The sequence below is a fragment of the Octodon degus genome, unplaced genomic scaffold (assembly GCF_000260255.1).
Source record: "Octodon degus isolate 3935 unplaced genomic scaffold, OctDeg1.0 scaffold00103, whole genome shotgun sequence".
Classification (NCBI taxonomy): Eukaryota; Metazoa; Chordata; class Mammalia; order Rodentia; family Octodontidae; genus Octodon; species Octodon degus.
The window spans coordinates 829,811-845,417 of record NW_004524679.1 but is presented as its reverse complement, the minus strand read 5'-3'; the positions used below and the strand labels follow the sequence as shown (position 1 = coordinate 845,417).

General features: G+C 36.2%; 1 protein-coding gene and 1 pseudogene across 1 annotated transcript in view; one reads left to right on the top strand and one right to left on the bottom strand.

The window, feature by feature from the left end:
• Sh3bgrl (SH3 domain binding glutamate rich protein like) overlaps positions 1–1,545 on the bottom strand; it is a 90,438-nt gene extending 88,893 nt beyond the window's left edge. The window contains exon 1 of the mRNA XM_004638826.2: positions 1,501–1,545. Within this exon, the coding sequence (XP_004638883.2) occupies positions 1,501–1,545 (45 nt within the window). The remainder of the gene's footprint in view (positions 1–1,500) is intronic.
• Positions 1,546–9,237: 7,692 nt separating this feature from the next.
• LOC111818825 lies at positions 9,238–9,350 on the top strand (annotated as a pseudogene).
• The last annotated feature ends 6,257 nt before the right edge of the window (positions 9,351–15,607 follow it).

The following is a 15,607-nucleotide window of genomic DNA, read 5'->3' as shown; positions in this document are numbered from 1 at the left end:
TATAATGTAGTGTTCCAAGGGCTGGCCAAATAGCTCAGCGGATTTAAAGCACCTGCTTAGGCAGACACAGGGGCCAGGGGTTCGATTCCCAGGCCTGTCACGCACGCCCCACCCCTGGGGGTATGCTGAGACAGCAATTGAGACTAGGAATGGTGGTGTGCACCTGGGATCCCAGCTCTTGGGAGGCTGTAAACAGGTGGATCACTACGAGTCCAATCTAGTAGTGAGACCCTGAACACCCTTTATGATCCTTCCCTAAAATACAGGAAAAAAATGTGTTCCAGAGAAAATTTAAAGTTTTCTTTTTTACAAATAAAACTTATTCCAAGGTTTTTGATTGTCTCAAAACTTTCTAAACATGCCACACATAGTGGCTAGAGAAGACAAAAACTCAAGGTGGAAAGTTCTTGCAATTCCAAAAAAACTTTGGGTTCCTTTCCAAACCCCCTTAGATACAAATATTTTAAAAAGGAAAAAAAAAAGAACCCAGAATCACTGCTGCTCTAAAACTCAAGGAGAGGGAGAGGGAGGGTCTCCTATATCTTCCATCTTGAACCCCAAACATCTGCTACTGCTTTTCTTTTGTGTTGTGCAGAACAGAGACATTTTCCTTTGAAGCACATATACTTAGCTTTCACAGTTTATCCTCTCCTCCTCATAGCTGCTGAAAAAAATGTTATACTCAGTTAACAATTAGCAAATGGATCCAGAAGAAAATTCTCTTTTGAAGAAGCAGTAACTCAGTTTGTCTTTTCAGAAAGTCATTTGTTAGTTCCTTTCCACCTTCCAACATATTTAAAGCAGTTAAGAAATGTCAGATATAAAACCTTTTGAAAGAAAAATTTAAAATGAGAAACAGCATGGGGAAATAATGTCTCAAAAAAAGTTTTAAAAATTGTATCATTGTTCTCAAGTTCCTCTTCCATTTTATATAATTCTAGCAAGCTTTCACACTGAAGTTAAACACGCTTTTGCTATGTACACTCACAATAAATCTATTATTACAGGAGTCTCACTTTTTAGAATAATCCCAGAACCTCAGTAGTTAGGCCTCCATTCAATTTCCATCGGTAATAGCATGTGTACTCCTATCCTTTACAAAAAGTCATTCCTTCCATTTGTATCATTACTTAGAGCATATTTGCAAAATGTCTCATTCTTGAAACTCATCAGTGTGTGATTTTATTTGACTTCTTCCCCTAACCGGTTCTAAAGAACCAATAACACCAGCTCCCATTTCCCAAAACTTTGTAGCTTTATTTCTCTTTCATAGGAGAAATGTGTTCCCGACGTAATTAGACAAACAGGCAAACACAGCTAAGACTCCCTGGAAAAATAAAGCCATTACAACAAAAGAAGAAAGAGAAGAAGGGAGTAGGGTGGGGGATGCATACGTCTTCCAAAGGACAACTGCCAGATGAACAGCAATTTAACGGTTCTGGAGCCAAAGAGACCTGTAGGTAAGAAAAATAACAAAGGTGGACTGCCCACTCTCCTTACCGCCGTAGAGCCAGAAGAAGATGCAATATACACGCGGATCACCATCCTGGGAACAGTGGCTTGCGGTTGTTTGGATGCTGAAAACGGCTGCAAAGCAGCTGCAACGAGGCTGGGAAGAAGCTAGGAGCCCAACAGAGATTAGGCGAGTGGGGGAGGGAAGAAAGAGAATGCTCCGGAGCCCCGCCTCACCCTTAGCTGCTTCCAACCGGCTCAGAAAACTGCAGTCCAACCCCAAACCCCGGAAGGCAAGGCTCATTTGCATCATTTCTTCCTTTTTTTTAAACTAGAGAATCTCGAATAGCACCGCGAGATCTGTTGAAACAATTCCTTTTAACGATTCCTTTCTCTAGAAGAGGGGGGAGGAAAAAGAAAAAAGTAAAGAAAAAGCAAACACTAAATTGAATTAGATTACAATGAAAAAGGATCTTTTTTGTACAGGAAAAAATTTTTTCTGTAATTTACTCAAAAGTGTAGCAAATCAAAAGATATTTTTTTTCCTTGAAACAGCAAGTTCTTTGCTAAATCCAGATACTACTAAGAAAAACACCAAGTACTCACAGCCTTGAACTTTGTAAGACTTCTATAATGTAATGATTTTTATGATGTTAGCTGGTTGCAGGAACTGTGAACTGAAATACTGGGCCAAGGTTCAGGAGAAGTTTCAGGTTGCACTAAAGCTGGAAAAGACAGATTCAGATTTCTTTTTGAGTTTTTCTTTTTGTTAAAATTGGAGATCTTTTTTTCTGAGCGCACTTTGGAGGAGGTGTGATTGTCAAACTCAAGAATGGAGAAGAAAATAGCAAACAAAATTTGAAAATTGCATTTTTTTCTGAGTGAGGAAAGAGTTTGGAGCATACATTGCACTTGTTGGAATGATATACAGAGAGCAGGCAGTTATTTGTAGCTTAGGAAAACAACAAACAATTAGTAATGTATAAGGGAGGGACTATATAATTTAAATTGTAGTTTCAAGCTCCCAGATGATCTCAAATGAATAGAAATATTTGCAAGTTGAAAAATGAAACGAGAAACAAAATTGGTCACCTATCCTCCTTTTTTCTTTTGTAAATTGTGTTCCCTCTCCTCTCTAGTAGTTTACCTACCACTTTTGCAGAGGTTCAAATATTGCTACAACTTCCTAAAAGTCCCAGCACACAGATTCTGTCTCTTCCAAATTACTTTTATACTGACTCTTAATTAATCTCTTTATATGTAGTCCACACAACAATCTTGATAGATAGGTAGTACTATACTATATTTTGCAGAAAACAAACAGAAACATAGAAAAATAATTTCCTCAGTCATATATGGTAGCTTGCAAACTCCAGAGTCAGGAGTTAACCTCAGGTTCCAACTTCTCCAAAGACCACTAACAAACTGTTAGCTACATTTTGTCTTAAAACACTGCCTGTGTAAGGCAATATGGACTGAAATACTTGTGAAAGTTCTCCATTCACTAGCAAATTGAACCTAAATTATGTTCTTAAGGAGACATATGATCTGATATTACATTATTCATTACCCATTGCTTAGATTCTCAACCTAGTCATTGTAAAACCCTCACTATAATCACCAAACTTATTCCCACTTTCATGCCTTTGCTCTTTTTGTTCCTTCCTTCATCTACTCCTATGTCCTCATGTCTCTTCCTGCCCTCTTCACCTGTTCAGTTCAACTTGTGCTAGACACATCTCAAAGTTTGTACAAAAAGGCAAGTCAGAGCGATCTAGCTACCCTCATTCCTCCCAACTCTAGGGCTATTGTTATTGTGTTTCCCAGTCTGTTTAATAGGAATATTTTCCTTCTGGCTTTGATTTGGCAAAAAGAGCATAATTACCATAACACAACCTACTTCCCTTCAGTCGTCCACTTGTCCTCTCTTTGGATATGTAGTCTCTTTCAAAGTGATGAAAATAAACAGAAAGAAAGAAAACCCTTCTATTTAGTCTATACATCTACCAGATGAAATTAATGATCACCAGAGAATTAAGTGACAGAATCAGCAGTCAATTGGGCTTGTTCAGGACCTTTGAGGAATAAGAGGATAATTTCTGATTTTAGTTCTTTTAAATGTACATGTGAAATGCCCCCAATAAATTGATTTCTAAATAAAGTCTGCTGGTCCTTAATGATAGGACGTATGGTACATTCTGAGGGAAGAAACTTTATCAATATTTTTATTCTAGGCACTAACATAACAGGTATTCTTTGTTTGATGACTCACCTATTTAACAATTGTTTGGACTTAGGACTGTGGTAGGCTGTTCACACTTACAACCTGCCACTCAGATTTACAACCTGTTTTTTTTTTTTTTTTACATTTCTGTACATGTTCTTAAAGAGGCTCAATTTTTATACAGTATACCTTGTTTATATAGGACAGTGATTTCTTCTGGTAGTCTTCTTCAATATTGCAATGTACATACTATATAGAATTCCTCACTTAATGACAAATAAATTTAACAATCCAGTCGAAGGAACTGAATTCAGGCATTGAACAAGAAATGTCTGTACAGGTACTATTATGATTATTTCTTCCTACGTTCAACCATTCCTGGAAAAGATATAATAGTTTATTCATTTTACTTTTCACAAAGTAATCCTCTGGAAACTTTGGCTTATATTTTTTAATTGGAAAGGCTAAGGCCTGAATCAAGTGAGGTAGATCAAAGTGTTTTTAAATAGTACTGTAGCTATTTTCTGTAAAAAAAAATCTATTAGCTAACATTAATACACTTTAAAATTACAAAATAAATGCATGCTGTATGCCCACTCCTTTAATTTCTTAGGAGTATACTTTCTCATGTGTGATTGCTGGCAAACTAAGTAGATATTCTAACATATTCGTAAAATGCTATACTTTGAGCTCACTATTATCTTTGTCTAGAATGGAAAAAGAATGCTGACTTCATTAAAGCATTTGTTGATTTTATCCTAATCAAAAGAATTGGCTTGTTGTGATTTTAGTTGAGGTTTTATCACCACTATTGTTAAGAATAGTCGGGGCTGGGGAGACAACTCAGTGACCTAATTGCCTGCCTTGAAAGTACAAGTCCCTGAGTTTGATCCCCAGTGCAAAAAAAAAAAAAAAAGTAGTCTGAAGCTAGTTTTGTCCTTCATATTTTCTGCTTCATATTCCTGATGTTAGATTCTAACTTTCTGCAAATTGCAGATGTACAAAGGGGTGTTTCTGTGCCCTGTTTCCCCTGCAATAGAATAGATACCCATGCTGCTCATGGTGCCCACATAAGTACAATATTCTCCAACATTCACATTGTGGTTCTCTGTCTTGGATTGTTGGATCAGTTATCGAGCCAAAAGATATAAAATAATTTCAGCAAGCTGGACATACAGCATTCAGGGTGGTATGTATGGCATGGATGGAGGTGAACAGACAGAATATGGAGATGGTAGAACTGAGTCTCTCTCAGGAATGGCACTGTACAGAATCCAAATAACCACTACCAAACATAAGTCATACACAAAGCATAGAAAAAGAACTAGAAGACATCATCTCCTATCTCTGGGTTTTGTTTTGTGTTGGATTGGGGTTTTGCTTTTGTTTTGAGACAGTGTTTCACTTTGTAGTTTGAGCTGGCCTTGAACTGAGGTGCTCTTCCTGCTTCACACTCCAGTGTGGAGATTACAGGCACGTACCATCGTGCCCAGCTACCTGAGGTTTTGCTCTCCATCATTCTTAAACTCACTTAGAGTTCCTTTTGCGGTGAGAAAACTTTTTTTTCTTTTCAACCTTCTAAATTCTCGTTTCAACTCATTGTCTTAACTGATCCTTGCTTCTTTTTTTTTTTTATAAATTTAGGGGTCTTCAGGGTGTACAGGGTCTCACTGCATAGATCAGACTCATAGTCATTCTCCTGTTTTCAGGGATTACAGGCATGCACCACCATGCCCAGTCTCAATCACCAACTCAGTGCACCCCAGGGGCGGAGCTGGCAGGGCACTCTGGAGACCAAACCCTGGCTACCACGCTCTGCTGAAGCAGGCGCTTTAGTCCACTGAACTGTCTGGTCAGCCCTGATCATTGTTTCTTCAGGACATCATTTTCTCTTCTCAAGTGAAAATCTCTTATGTTCTCACATTCATCTCAGGGTTGACAGTCTTCATATCCCTGCCAAAAGAAGCTGTATATTCTTACTCCACAGAACTATTTCATATCCCCTGGGTAGAAGCAGCTACAAATCATCAGAGTTCTTTGAAATTTCAATATAGCCCCTGTTTTTGACCTGACAATTCCTAAACTTTCCTATTTAGGTCGTTGATAACTTGAAGAAGATTTTGTAAATTGCCTTTGAATATTTTAAATTGTCTTTGATAAGGGAATTATTCCAGGTCAGCTAATCAACCATTGCCACAAGCGGAAAGCATTCCTAAGTTTAAATTTTTGAAGAGTAAAAATGTTTTCCAGCCTACAATATGAAAAGAATCATTACAATTAAGAAATGTTAAAAGAAATATTTACAAAATATTATATATCAACTTCACTTGATATTAAAGTTAATAATTATTAAATTTTGTTTCATTTTGAAACAATTCACAGTTTAATTTTTTTCTACATCAGCAGAATAGTAACTGCTGAGAAAAGTGTTAAGCATAATTTAACGAATGATTTGTGGTTCAATAATTTTAAATTTCTGCCTAATCTGGTAGATCAGAGATGAGCATAACACAACACATCAGCATGTAAATATAGAAGTCACACACAAGTACAAATACTGCATGCTGAAACACTTCCTATGGATTTCCCTAAGAGTCATCAGAAGGATACAGTGGAGCTAGTGTAGATGAAATAACACTAATATGCTTAGGAGTGTTCAGTCTATTTTAGCCAGTTGCTATAAGGTGATTTACATAAACAGTAGGATCTTTAGAACTCTCTCTGGTGGGTATCTTGGATATATTGGGTTCAGAGTTCTGATCATATAAAAATGCTATGTTAATTTTTGTGGCCGCTAGAATGTGTGACTTTTTTTTTTAAGTTTTCTGTTAGCTTGTTTTTTCTTTCTTTACTTTTATTAAGACAAGTTTACAGTATATCACGTATAGATATTTAACGTAGTGAATTAGTACATAATACATATTGACTCCCTCCCCTTACATCCCTCTTTTACTTTTCTACCAACAGATTCATTTATTTAGTTTACAAGAACTTATAGTCTCAGTTACTCTTCTCTCATTGCTGAGGCAAATATCTGACACCCAAAATGAAGGAAGGAAAGGTTTCTTTAGCTCACAGTTACTGGAGGTTTCAATCCATACTCAGCTGGCTCCAAGGCAGACTGGCACATGGTAGAAGGCAGCAGTTCATGATGGCCGAAGGCAGCAATACAGCAAGAGCAAAAGGGAGGAGTAATAGCAACAGTGACTACAGAGAACAAATCTCCCTGAGATTGCATTCAGGCTACCCACCCCAGGCTGGGTGCTCTGGATTGGGATGGAATTTCAGTGTTGTTTTAATTTATATTTTTCAAATGACCAGAGATGTTGAATATTCTTTTGGTATTAATTTTATTGAGAAACAAATAGCAATGAGAGAGTTTCAAATCAAATTAGTAGGACAGTTTTAATAATTAACATATTGCATACTGTCTTCCTAGGGGTTGGGGAGATAGCTCAGTAGAATAAGCACTTGCCTGGCAAGCGCAATGGCCTGAGTTCAATCCCTGGTTCTGCAAGAAAAAAAAAATGCTGTCTTCCTAGTGGTTATTTGTTGTATAAGATACAGACATGATATCCTATTTACAAACACTATTTAAACAAATCTCTCTATTCTCTTAATTCAATGAATAGAGGGATTTGTTCAAATGGTGAATATTCTTTCCTGCATTTATTAGACATCTGCAATTCTTCATCTAAGAAGTGTCTATTCAGTATAGGTGCCCATTTTTAATTGGGTATTTAAATTTTGGGATGTGATGTTTATGAGTTCTTTATATGTTCTAAGTATTAATCCTTTGAGGAGTAGCTGAAAATTTTTTTGCATTCTGTACATTTTTCTTTTCACTCTGTTAGTAGTTTCCTTTGTTGTGCAGAAGGCTTTATATTTGATGTGAAACCATTTGTTCATTCTTGACATTGTATCTTGAGTAACTGGGATTTTGTTAAAAATTCTTTCCCTACATATGTCTTAAAATTTTTTACCTAGGGCTGATCAGAAAGCTCAGTGCATTAAATCATCTGCTTAGTCAGATGCAGAGACTGGGGTTCAATCCCCGGTGCGTGCTGAGACAGCGACTAAGGCTGGGCATGGTGGTGCATACCTCTAATCTCAGCTCTTGGGAGTCTGAAAACAGGAGGATCATGAGTCCAACCTGTGTAGTGAGACCCTGTAGATCCTGTACTAAGTACATTTTTAGAAACTTACCTATTTTGACTTCAAGCAGATCAAGTGTATATGTCTTTTTTTTTTTTTTTTTTCAGAACCGGGGATTGAACTCAGACCCGTGAGCTTGCCAGGGAAGCACTCATTCTACTGAGCCATTTCCCCAGCCCCTGTCCTAATTTTTAGATCTTCAGTCCATTTTGGTTTTAATTTAGTGTACAGAGAAAGATCTGATTCTAAATTCTACATTTGGCATGTTGATACTAATTTTCCCAGCAAGGTTAGTTATAGAAGGTATCTGTTCTTCAGAAAAGGGATTTAGAAACGTTTTTCAAAAATAAAATAGCTGAGCTGCCAGGGAGATGGCTCAGTAGAATAAGCACTTCCCTGGCAAATGCAAGGGCCTGAGTTCAATCCCAGGTTCTGCAAAAAAATTAATTAATTAATAATAATAATAAATAGCTGAGTGTGCCTGGAGTTGTTCCTATATCCTCTCGTTTGTTCCATTGATTCATGAGTAGGATTGTTGCTGATAACATCCTGTTTTTATCACTGTAGTTTTATAGTATAACTTGAAGTGCAGGATTATTGGGCCTCCTGGCTAACCCTTGTTGCCCAGAATTATTTTTGTTATTCTAGGTCTATTCTGGTTCCAAATGAATTTTAGAAATGTTTTCACCAGTTCTGTAAGGAATGTTATTCATATTTTCATTGGAATTGCATTAAATCTATATAACATTTTTAGAAGTATGGCCTTTTTCCCCCCATACTGGGGATTGAATTCAGGACCCTGCACTTGCCAAGCAGGCACTTATTCTACTGAGCTGTATCCCCGGCCCAGTATGGACTTTTTGATATGGGGTTCTGCCTATCCAGGAGCAGAGTATATCTTGCCATTTTCTGAAATCCTCTATAGTCTACTTTGTTTTACATTTCTATAATTTTCATTACAGAGATTTTTCACTTTCTTGGTTAGATTAATTCCTAAGTATTTTGTTTTTCTTAATGCTATTGTGAAGGATACTGTTCCACTAATTTCTCTCTTGGTGAGTTTGTTATTGGTGTACAGGAACACTTTTGATTTTTGCCATTTGACGTTTTATCCTGCTATAGTGCTAAATATGCTCTATTAGTTCTAGGGCTCTTTTGGTGGGAGTTTAGGGATCTTCTAAACAGAGGATCATGTTATCACCAGATAATGATAATTAAACTTCTCCAATCCCTATGTACAACCCTTTCTTTCATTTCTCTTGTCATAATGCTCTAGCTAATGTTTCAAGAACTATATTAAACAGAAGGTGTGATACAGATATCCTTGTCTTGTTCCTGATTTTAGAGGGAAAACTTTCAGCTTCTCTTCATTTAGGATACTATCACCCACTGAATTGTCATAGTTGATCTCTTCTTCACCTTTTGGCTAAGATCAAGTATAGTATCTGTTTTTATCAGATTGTCATAGTTGGTTTATATCAAGTTGAGATATGACCCTTTTATTCTTATTTTATTCAGTGTTTTTTATCATGAATGGATAGTACATATTGTCAAATGCATGAATGGATGTTACATATTGTCAAATGCTTTGTTCTGCATCTAGTGAGATTATGCTGTGATTTTTGTCTTTTCTTCCCTTTATATAACATATTACATTTAATGATTTGCATATGTTGAACCATCCCTGTATCCCTAAAATACATACTTCATGGTCATGGTGTATGACCTTTTTGATGATTTGCTACATTTTGTTTGCAAATATCTTAAGAATGTTAGCATATGTGTTCATTAAAGAGATTGGTCTGTAGTTCTCCTCTTTTGCTGCTTCCTATTCTGACTTTAACCACAAGATAATGTTTCCTTCCAGGAATAACTTTGGAAATATTGGTTCCCTTTCAATTTTGTTAAAGAGTGTGAGAAGTACTAGTATTAGTTATTCTCTAAAGTTCTTGTAAAATTCAGCATTGATTCTGTTAGTACAGACTTTCCTTAATGACAGCTTTTATATTACTTCTTCAGTTTCATGGACTGATATTTGTTTATTCAGGATTTTTGTGTCTTCCTGGTTAAGATTGAGTAGTTCATATGTATCTAAGAATTAATCCATTTTCTCTCAATTTTCATTTTATTAGAGCACAGGTTCTCAAACTTGTTTCCAGTAATCTTCATTTAAATACAACACTTGTGATTTTACCATTTGCATTTCTAATCCCTGAATTTGAGCCTTTTCTTTCCTTACTTCAGAAAGTTTAGCTAAGTGTTTACTTATTTTGTTTAATTTTGCATAAAACCAACTTTTGATTCATTGTTTCTTTGAACTTTTTAAGTTTCAATTTGACTAATTTGTGCCCTGCTCTTTATAATTTCCTTCCTGCATAGCTTTGGGTTTGGATTGTTCTTGTTTTTCTAGAACCTTAACATCATTTTAGGACCTTCCATCATTAGGTTATATTCTGTGCTGCTTCTGTTTTTCTTTTTCATTTATTTATTTATTTTTTTTAACATTTATTGTGTGTGTGTGTGTGTGTGTGTGTGTGTGTGTGGCCAGCTCAGCCCACCAGGGGGCGCAGCTGGCTGGCATGTGGTGCTGGGGGATCGAACCGTGGTCCCTGTACTTTGCCAAGCTTGTTCCAAGTAGGTGCTTTAGACCACTGAGCCATCTCTCCAGCCCTGCTTCTGTTTTTCTAAAGTGGCATTTCACTGCTATGAACTTCCCTCTTAGGCCTGCTTTCTTTGTATGTTATCGTTTCCTCTATGTCCCACTAGCATTATTTCTTGCTTATAGCAACTAAGTGGCCCAGGCAGGAACAGCAACCCAGCCACTGCCCAAGTAGTGGGAGCTCACATGACAGGAAAGTAAGACAAGTGTAGGGGAAATCTCCAAAGCAGCTGCAAGCATACCAGCCAGTAGCTGGTAAGTTAGGGGAACTAGCACTGTACTTCAGCACACAGACATGCCAAATAAAGTGGAAAGGTAAAACCACCACCTTTTATCAGAGGCCTCAGAGAGCTTCAGCAGCAGAAGACCAGTCCCAACCCCCGCTATCAGAGGCCAAGAACTGCCCCATACCCAAGCACAAATTCCACTACAAATGGCTATAGTGTACAACACATTTTTGGGATCTGATGTGGACCTATGACACAACTGTAGATACTGGAAAAAGGTTGCTGTTTTATTTTTCTGTTTCTTGGATTGGTTTTGCTTTTATTGTCCAGTTTTCTGTTTGTTTGTTTGGTTTACTGTTTTTTCTCTCTCTTTAATCTTTCCATTTTTTCTTTTTTGTTTATTTTATGATTAAAATTTCTTATCTTTCTTGTTTGAAAGGGAACAAAATAAAACTTCAAAACTAAATAATAGAAGGGCAACAAAAGTTAACATATTGTACACAGCTATCTTTAAATTAGTTACTCAGAGTAAAAGATGTCAGTAGTTAATCATCTAAACAATATTAGTACGAACCTTTGTTTTCAATGAACTAAGAGAAGTCAATAATGTAGCTATTTTTACATATATCTATATATATATCGATACATATTCTTTTCTCCATTTCCCCAACCCAATTTTTCTTTCCATTTCAAATATCTTCCCATTTTATAATATCTATTTCACAGATTGGATCTTACTCTTTTGGTTCTTACACTAGAAAGTAAATATGATGTTTATACATGTGCATCTGGTTTATTTCACTCTTAGATGTGCTCTCAATTTGCATCCATTTATCTATAAAAGTCTCCAGTTTATCCTTCTTTATGGCTGTGCAGTATTCTGTACTATAAAAAGACCACATCTTTTTAATCCATTCCTTGGTCAATGGCCATTTAAGTTACTTCCAGGATTTACCCATTACAAATTATGTTGCTATTAACATGAAAACACATACATCACCATGGTACAGTGTTTTAAATTCTTCTGGGAAGATACACAGAAGGAAAATTTGACCCAGCAGTCAAATCAGATCTCTAGTCATAGATTTTAATAATTCTATACACTGATTTCCACAGCAGTTGCAGGAGTTTGTACTCTCACCAACAGTGGAGAATTCCTTCATCCAGAGAGTACAGTCAGCATATGTGTTTGGTTGCTTTCTTGATGACAGACATTGCAGGGGTGAGATGGTATCTCACAGTTGCAGTAATTTGCTTCTCTCAAATGACCAATGATGTTGAATATTGTTTTCATATATTTATTTGCTATTTATTTATCTTCATCTGAGAATTGTTTATTCATCTCAGATGCCCATTTTTGGGTTGGATCTTTAAATTTGAGAGGTCTAATTATTTTTCATTCTTCATATATTTTCAGTAGTAGTCTTTTGACTGAGGAACAGCTGGTAAACTTTTTTCCACTCTGTGTTTTGTCTCTTCCCTCTTTCAGCAGTTTCTCTTGCTCTACAAAAGCTTTTAAATACGCTAAGATCCAAGTTGTTGGTTCTTTATGATAGTTCCTGTGTGAACAGCATTTTATTAACAGTCTAGGCCTACACCAATGTCTTTATAGCTATTCTACTTTCCAGCATATTTAATGCTTATTTTAATATTTAGATCTTAGATCCAGTTCAAATTAGCTTAGTGTATAGTGAAGGATATGAGTACAATTTGAATCTCTGACATTTTCAAAGCCAGTTTTTCCAACATTATTTATTAAACAGAATATCTTTCCTCTAGTGAATATGTTTAGCACCTTTGTCAAATAAAATGTAACTGAGGATATCTGCAGTAGTTGCTGCATCTTCCAGTCTCTTCTACTGATCTTTAGGTCTGTTATTTTAGTTTTTTTTTTTTAATTTTATTTATTTATGTGTGTGTGTGTGTGTGTGTGTGTGTGTGTGGCCAGCTCAGCCCACCAGGGGGCGGGACTGGCTGGCATGTGGTGCTGGGGGATTGAACCGCAGTCCCTGTGCTTTGCTAAGCTTGTTCTGAGTAGGTGCTTTAGACCACTGAGCCATCTCACCAGCCCCTCTTTAGGTCTGTTTTTGCCAGTACCACACTGCTTTCATCACCATAACTTCACAGTATAATTTCATGTCTGGGATTATGATGTCTCTAGTATTTGTTTTGCTGCCTTTACTATTTTAGATATCTTCTGGCTCTGAATGAATTTTATGATTAGTTTCTCTAATTCTATGAAATATTCTATTGGAATTTTGCTAAATTTATATAATATTTTTGGAAGCATGTCCATTTTCACTGTATTGGTTTTTCCTACTCAGGAGCAAGGAATAACTTTCCATTTTCTGATATCCTCAGTATCCTTTTTCAGAACATTATAGTTTTCAATGTAGAGGTGTTCTACATCATTCATTAGATTGATTACTAAGCACTTAACTTTTAGATACTATTGTAAAAGGTGTTGTTTCCATAATTTCTCAGTGAGTTTATTTGTATATAGGAAGGCTATTGATATTTGAGTGTTGATGTCATCTCTAGCTTTACTACTAATTTGTTTATTAAATCTGGCAGTTTTAGTTGAGCTTTTAAAGTCTTCTAATGTAAATTATGATGTCATCTGCAAATAATGATAATTTAACTTCTTCCTTTCCTGTTCTTATTCCTTGTATTTATTTCTCTTGTCTAACTGCTTTGGCTAAGGTTTCCAGGACTATGTTCAGTAAAAGTGAAGAATTTCTCATATATGCTATTGCAATTTTTGTAGGGCTTTTTATCATGAATTGGTGTAGAACTTTTTCAAATGCTTTTGTTGCACCTATTGAGATGATCATATGATTTTTGTTTTTTTTTAAATTTTATTTATTTATTTGTGTGTGTGTGGCCAGCTCAGCTCACCAGGGGGCAGGTCTGGCTGGCATATGGTGCTGGGGGATTGAACCACGGTCTCTGTGCTTTGCTAAGCTTATTCTAAGTAGGTGCTTTAGACCACTGAGCCATCTCACCAGCCCTGATCATATGATTTTTGTCCTTGGCTCTGTTAATGTGGTGTATGACATTTATTGATTTGATATTTTGAGCCATCCATGGAACTCTGGGATGAATCCTACTTAATGATGTTTCACAATCTTAGAGATTTCCTGCATTCTGCTTTCAAGAATCTCATTGAGGGTTTTTTCCTCTATGTTCATTAGGGAGATTGTCCTGTAGTTCAGTTTTTTCATTGGGTCTTTCTCTGGTTTGGGTATCAGGGTAATACTTGCCTCCAAGAGTGATTTCGGGTATATTGCCTCCCTTTGAATTCCATCAATTGCATGGATTTTAGTCTTTTTTGTCTACTTTTTTGATAAAGTTTTGTGGACCTTATGTAATCTTTCAAAGAACCAACTTTTCAAATCACTGATTCTGTGTATTACTTTCTAGTTTCCAATGCATAAATATCTGTTCTGATCTTTACAATTTTCTCCCCAATACAAACTTTTGGCTTAGCCTGCTCTCTTTTTCCTAAAAGTCTGAAGTTTATGATAAAATTTTGTATTTGTTCTTGCTCTGTTTTCTTCAAATGGGGATTCACTGCCATAAATTTCCTTAATAGGACTGCTTTTAATGTATCTCATAAGTTTTGATATGCTATATTGTCATTATCACTTAGTTGTAGAAATTGTCTCCTGTATTCCTTGTTAACTCTTTGTATAATGTCCCTCAAACATTTTATAGTGCTGGTTTGGTGATCATAAACTTCTTCAGATGTTCTTCTTTATGGAAGTATCTTATCTCTCCATCTTTTTTGAAAGATAGTTTTGCAGGGTCCATCAATCTTGCTTGGGTTGAACATTGTTTTATTTTAGAACTTGAAAATTTCACTTGAGGCTCTCCTTGGCTTGAATTTTTGTGCTGAGAAATCAGCTGTGATTCTGATAGGCTTTCCTTTATAGGTGATTTGTTTCTTTTCCCCAGTAGCTTTGAAATTTCTATTCTTTTGTTTAACTTCTAGCATCTTGACTATGTTATGCTTATGTGTATTTTTTTCATCATGGCTAATTTGAGGTCTACATGCATCACTTAACTGTATGTCAAATTCTTGTTGTCTTTCAGGAAATTTTCTGTATTTCAAAAGCTTTTTCTCTACCAAGGAAGTTTTCTGCCAGGACATCTGTTAAGGTTTCTTGTCTTTTGTTTCTTGTTTTGTATCATTTGTAATATTTCCTGATTTTTCATTTATCAAACTTAAGTGGTTGTTCTTTGCCACATCTGGTAGCTGCTGTATTGATTTCTTCTGATTTCTTGCTATTTTGAAGAAATATTTCTTTTCATGATCAATAAACTTAATCCTTTCTTCTATATCTGAGACCCTCTCCTCACATGGAATTTTTATTCTGTTGGATATCTGCTTGAATCTGCCTTATGGATTCCATTTATTTCCTATGCTGAGCACTCATGGGTTCTGTAGGTTTATTAAGTGCCTCTATTTTTGTCTATATCTCCTTTAGTGATCCTCCTGCTTTCAGTCTCCCCAGAGCTGGCATGTACCACTACCACCTGATTCTGGTCAGTTCAGTCCGCACTAGGGGCAGCGCAAGCACAGCATGTAGTGCCAAGGATTGAACCACGGACCCTGTGCTAGCCTAAGCTTGCCTAACCAAGTGCTTTAGTCCACTGAGCTATCTTGCCTACCTCTGGGGTAACGGGTTTTTTGCCATAATTTTATTGATAAACAAATAGCAATGAGACAGTTTCAATCAAATTGGTGGGACAGTTTCAATAATTAACACATTGCATACATTCTTCCTAGTGGTGTATTGCTGTACAAGATGTGGACTTGATAGCTTATTTACAAACACCATTAGAACAAATCCCTCTATTCATCAAGAGAATGCAACTATATATCTA